This window comes from Erpetoichthys calabaricus, chromosome 7 (genome assembly GCF_900747795.2).
Source record: "Erpetoichthys calabaricus chromosome 7, fErpCal1.3, whole genome shotgun sequence".
Lineage (NCBI taxonomy): Eukaryota > Metazoa > Chordata > Cladistia > Polypteriformes > Polypteridae > Erpetoichthys > Erpetoichthys calabaricus.
Window position 1 is genome coordinate 86,818,559 of NC_041400.2, and position 6,115 is coordinate 86,824,673.

Below are 6,115 nucleotides of genomic sequence, written 5' to 3' on the forward strand. Positions count from 1 at the left end.
TCTTTAGGCACTATTAAAAGTTTCCCAGCTGCTTTAGTGCTTAATACATTAGTGAAAACTGCAGTAATAACTTCCCTTTAGCATTCAATGTTGTTTGCACCCGTCTTTATTTCCCTTTGCTAATCTGAACTTTGATACAATAAAGTGACAAAACTTCATTAAGAACACAAATTTATACATTTCTTAGAAATATCTGCAGGACAGATAACACAACAAAATAAGAATGACGCAATGATTGTGAAATTGGAATAAACTAATAAATTCTAATGCAGATCTTGTGAAGTGATGCATCTTTAGCTTATGCATGTTCATCACAGGATATGTGCAGGCAACTGAAGGCACCAAAGGAACAAGGTTTAGGAGAAAACATTGTCACATAACATTTCCCTTCAACTTGTTTATTGATGTACTGAACATGAAAAATACAACATATAAAAAAAAGTACATCCTTTTAAGTACAACAGAAGACTTTTCTCTTCCAACAGATGTGAACTGAATTATACAGTACAATTTCAAATAAATTTCTACCTTACAGAAATGTTTTGACAAACAGCAGAGTAAAATTTTTAATGCTTTGCCACTAGCGTGCTACTTAAGCCTGCTTTCTGATGCAAACTTTACAAATCAATATTCTAAAAATGAATGCTTTTTAGACTAAAAACATTGCAAAAGCATTCATTGGGTAAGCACAAAAAGTTGCATGATTACAACATTCTGTGATCCACGGTATATGTATTCCTAAATTGTAAAAAGTCATATGTATGCATAGCACGCTGCTTGTTCTAAGGGGAAGCTTATTAGTAATCAGTATACAAAGCTGGACATAACTACAGTAATCAGTGCATCAAAACAAAGGATGTACCAAGTCTTCTCTGCCTTTGTTGGTTAAATGGTATGAAGAAAATATTTGAGATAGTCAAAAATTTTACTCTCCGTCCAAAAAGTTTAAGCATTTAGACAACAGCGTACATATTAAATTCTTTATGAAAGACTTAAGCAAATTTGTTCAAAATGTTTTATATTTGTAACATGTATATATTTAGATATAAAAAAATAACAATAGCTTAAGCAGAAGCAAGACTACAGACAAAACAGACAAGTTTGATGCACTGTAAATATGGTTTTTGACAAAAAATAATCAAGTCCAGTTAAAATGTAAACATACAATAAGCCAATAAACACAAAACTAAGAACAAGAAATAAAAACAAATCATTTGGCATTTAACTTCTGAAGAGAAAGAAAACCACATTAAACAAAAGCACAAGTTTTCAATCTAAATTATAAAGTCAAAATGGATTTGTATTTACACAACTTTTAAAGCTCAGGTGTAATCCCTTCCAACTCTTTCTTTAAACCACTATTTTAATACATTTTTCCTGAAGAGTTACCTGGCATTTGTAGGAGCAGTTAAACCTTCTTTAAATATTAACACAAAACAGGTCTCTAACAATATAGCAAGTACATCACTAAACACCATGAGCTCTCTTGAAGGGAAATCGTAAGGAAGAACTGATTATTTTCCCCCCTTTTTTTTAAACTCTACAATTTACATGCCACTGCTGTAATTGCCACCTATTCCTTTCTCAAATTGCTAGCCCCACAACCCTCCCAAAATACTGTGAGCTGATCATTGTAGAATAACCAGGATGATTACACTTTCCGCTGATGATTAAGCAAATAAGGCCAATAGTGCTGTTGAGTCTACAGCCTTAGATAATACAAACAATTCAAATTTAACTATCATTAATCATTCAAGAAATTCCAAATCACTGTAAATTTCTGTTTCAAAAGCTCACTAGGTGTCATATGAATGCATTTTTCAAAGTATCAAGTCAAAATATTTGTTTCAGGTCCTGTAAAAATTCTCCAAATTTTTTATTTTATTTTATATAAAAATAGATGCTTTTTAACCCACATCAAAGAGGTTATTAGCTCTTTGGCAAGGTACTGCTATATGAAATTTTTTTTCCCAATAATCTTACAATAAGCATTAGGTATCTCACCCTAAACCCAACCAACAAACTCAAATACTGGTTTTAACAAAGGAACTAAGCTCAAAATAAATATATTATTTTAAACAGCAAATGCATCAAAGGCATCAAAATAAACAGAAAGACTTTCACATTGTTTTTAAAGCAGTTAACAACCAAAAAAAAATACTTCACCCATAATATTAAAAGGTTCACCTTCAAAGAAGGTTATCAGATTCAACAGGTAAAATCCTGCTTTTCTAAACATAAAATATTTAAGACTAAGTCAGAGACCAGCAATAATAATAATAAAAAAAACAAAAACAAAAAAAAAAACAAGCCTTTCATTCATATTTACAAAGAATTATTAAATGTAAAAATTTAACTCTGTATTTTTGTAGTTTAATATAAACCGAAGAACCATTAAGCTTTGTGTGTTTTGTTTGTTTTAAATGAAACTTGCAAAACTCTGTCCCCAAGACGATAACCATTTAGGCTTGCTATTGCCATTGCAGCTTCATCGTAGTTTGTCATAGTGACAAACCCAAATCCTTTGCACTTGTTTGTACTGAAGTCACGTATTACTTTTACATTGGTGACAGCACCAAAGGGTCCAAACATTTGCCACAAGATACTCTCATCGGCATCAGGTGCCAAGTTGTACACAAAGATGCACCATCCCGTGCTAGCATGTCCAGGAATGTTGATTCCAGCCAAACTTGTGACTCCGTCAATGGTCACTGGAGAAAACCTGTTTGAAGAAATTAAAGGAAAACAATTTTTTTTTCATAAAACTGACAAATGGTAGCTTATCATATACTGTACATTTTTTAAAAATTTTATAATGAATACTATTAAAGTTCATTATACACTGTACCATCCATGGTGCCTAATCACCTGAAACAGCAACTAAAAACAATCAACATCAGAAACACAAGAGACATTTAGTCTCATTGTAATTGTGATCAAATAAAATGTAATATACAACTGCTTTTGGTCGCAACCACAAAACAATGACAAACATGTTTATTTCAGACTTGTTACCTGAGTAAATGCACTTTCTGCACTGGCAGTTTTGCTTTGTGGTCTGTTCAAGTAAATATTTCAGAGACATCCAACATGAACACAAGAGTAGAGTTGTTGGTCCAAAATATATGCATATTGTGCATTCACAATAAATATTCATATCGCTTTAAACAGCAAATGGAATACGGGTAAATAAAACACTAAAAACTTCCTTCTATGAATCCTAATGATGACTGCACAACAAAAGATTTGTATATATACATGCAAGGGGCACCAATAGAAGATATCTGCAAATATATCATGTAAGATAATGCTTTGAAAAAAAATTAAAAATAATCATTGTGCATAAAGTGCAGACAAAACCACGAACCCACTAAGTTCTAAGCCTTTTTTGTTTGTTTTTGAAGTCTGACTGAAATTGAAATTTTACCTCAAGTGTTATATATCATTTTGTTCCAGCAGAACATGAGCAGGTGTACTTTAACAATAACCAGTAGAGCCATGCCATACATACACACACTATATATATATATCTATATGGTTGAAATAGTTTACTGTCAAATAATGCAAACAGTACGCGACACGTGTTTCGCCCTAATTCTGGGCTCATCAGGCGTACACACTCACTGCACTCCCTTATGGGAATTGAACCTCGGACGTCAACGCTAGAGGCGAAGCCCCTAATGTTGCGCCACGGCGTGTGGTTCGTTCATTTGACAGCATGTAGATTGGGGTAATTACATTCACGGCATTCGTAGTCTGAATCACAATCTGATTGTATGGGTGGTTACCTACCAGGTAACGCTTGTGGTTGGTCAGCAAGTCGGCTATCATCCGCCACGTGCCCTCTTTCAGTTGCGAGAAGCAGATCATAGAATGGTATATATATACACATATACATACATACAGTCATGGCAGTCACCCCTGGAATTTTCCCAGAAAATGCACCATTTCCCCCAGAAAATTATTGCAATTACAAATGTTTTTTTATATACATGTTTATTTCCTTTATGTGCATTGGAACAACACAAAAAAACAAAAAAAAGAGCCAAATCTGACATGTCACACAGAACTCCAAAAATGGGCCGGACAAAATTATTGGCACCCTTTCAAAACTGTGGGTAAATAGTTTTATTTCAAGCATATGATGCTCGTTTGAACTCACCTGTGGCAAGAAACAGGTGCTGGCAATATAGAAATTACACCTGAAGCCAGTTAAAATGGAGAAAAGTTGACTCAACCTTTCTGTTGTGTGTCTGAGTGTGCCACACTAAGCATGGAGAACAGAAAGAAGAGCGGAGAATTGTCTGAGGACTTGAGAACAAAAATTGTGGAAAAATAATCTCAAGGCTTCAAGTCCATCTCCAAAGATCTTCATGTTCCTCTTTGTCCACTGTGCGCAACATAATCAAGAAGTTTACAACACATGGTACTGTAGCTAATCTCCCTGGACGTGGACGGAAGAGAAAAATTGATAAAAGACTGCAAGAAGGATAGTCAGAATGGTGAATAAACAACCCCAATCAACTTCAAAACATATTCAAGCTGTTCTACAGACTCAGGGTGCAACAGTGTCAGCTCGAACTATCCATCGACATCTGAATGAAATGCTATGGCAGGAGAGCCAGGAGGATCCCACTGCTGACACAGAAACATAAAAAAGCCAGACTGGAGTTTGCCAAAATGTACTTGAGGAAGCCAAAATCCTTCTGGGCGAACGTCTTGTAAACAGATGAGACCAAGGTAGAGCTTTTTGGTAAAGCTCATCATTCTATTGTTTACAGAAAACGGAATGAGGCCTACAAAGAAAAGAACACAGTACCTACAGTCAAACATGGTGGAGGTTCTAAGATGTTTTGGGGATGTTTTGCTGCCTTTGGCACTGGATGCCTTGACTGTGTGCAAGGCATCATGAAATCTGAAGACCACCAAAAGATATTGGGGCGCAATGTAGGGCCCAGTGTCAGAAAGCTGGGTCTGCGTCAGAGGTCATGCGTGTTCCAGCAGGACAATGACCCCAAACATACCTCTAAAAGCACTCAGCAATGGTTGAAGACAAAGCGCTGGAGAGTTCTGAAGTGGCCAGCAATGAGTCCGGATCTAAATCCGATTGAACACTTATGGAGAGATCTCAAAATTGCTGTTGGGAGAAGGCGCCCTTCAAATCTGAGAAACCTTGAGCAGTTTGCAAAAGAAGAGTGGTCGGAAATTCCAGCTGAGAGGTGTAACAAGCTTGTTGATGGTTCTAGGAAGCGCTTGATTTCAGTTATTTTTTCCAAAGGGCGTGCAACCAAATATTAAGTAGACGGAGCCAATAATTTTGTCCAGCCCGGTTTTTGAGTTTTGTGTGAAATGTCAGATTTGGCTTTTTTTCTGTTTTTTTGTGTTGTTCCAATGCACATAAAGGAAATAAACGTGTATACCAAAACATTTGTAAGTGCAACAATTTTCTGGGAGAAATGGTGCATTTTCAAGGAAAATTCCAGGGGTGCCGATAATTTCGGCCATGACTGTATATTATATATATCAGCAACACAGGAGCGCCACTGGGGACTGTACTTTCTCCGGTCCTGTTCAGCCTATATACATCGGACTTCAAATACAACTCTTGAGTCCTGCCACGTGCAAAAGTTCGCTGACGACACTGCTTTTGTGGGCTGCATCAGGAGTGGGCAGGAGGAAGAATATAGGAACCTAATCAAGGACTTTGTTAAATGGTGCGACTCAAACCACCTACACCTGAACACCAGCAAAATCAAGGAGCTGGAGGTGGATTTTAGGAGGACCAGGCCCTTCATGGACCCCGTGATCATCAGAGGTGACTGTGTTCAGAGGGTGCAGACCTATTAATACCTGGGAGTGCTGCTGGATAATAAATTGGACTGGACTGCCAATACTGATGCTCTGTGTAAGAAAGGACAGAGCTGACTATACTTCCTTAGAAGGCTAGCGTCCTTCAACATCTGCAATACGATGCTACAGATGTTCTATCAGACAGTTGTGGCGAGCGCCCTCTTCTACACGGTGGTGTGCTGGGAGGCAGCATAAAGAAGAGGGACGCCTCATGCCTGGACAAATTGGTGAGGAAGGCAGGCTCTATTGTAGGCATGGAGCTGGA

General features: G+C 37.0%; 1 protein-coding gene across 7 annotated transcripts in view; it reads right to left on the reverse strand.

Moving 5' to 3' along the window:
• Positions 1-383: 383 nt before the first annotated feature.
• elavl2 (ELAV like neuron-specific RNA binding protein 2) overlaps positions 384-6,115 on the reverse strand; it is a 589,373-nt gene continuing 583,641 nt past the window's right edge. For all 7 annotated transcript variants that reach the window (XM_051930137.1, XM_051930138.1, XM_051930135.1 and 4 more), the window contains one exon: positions 384-2,722. In XM_051930137.1, coding sequence (XP_051786097.1) covers positions 2,395-2,722 — 328 coding nt within the window. In that variant the 3' untranslated portion in view covers positions 384-2,394. The remainder of the gene's footprint in view (positions 2,723-6,115) is intronic.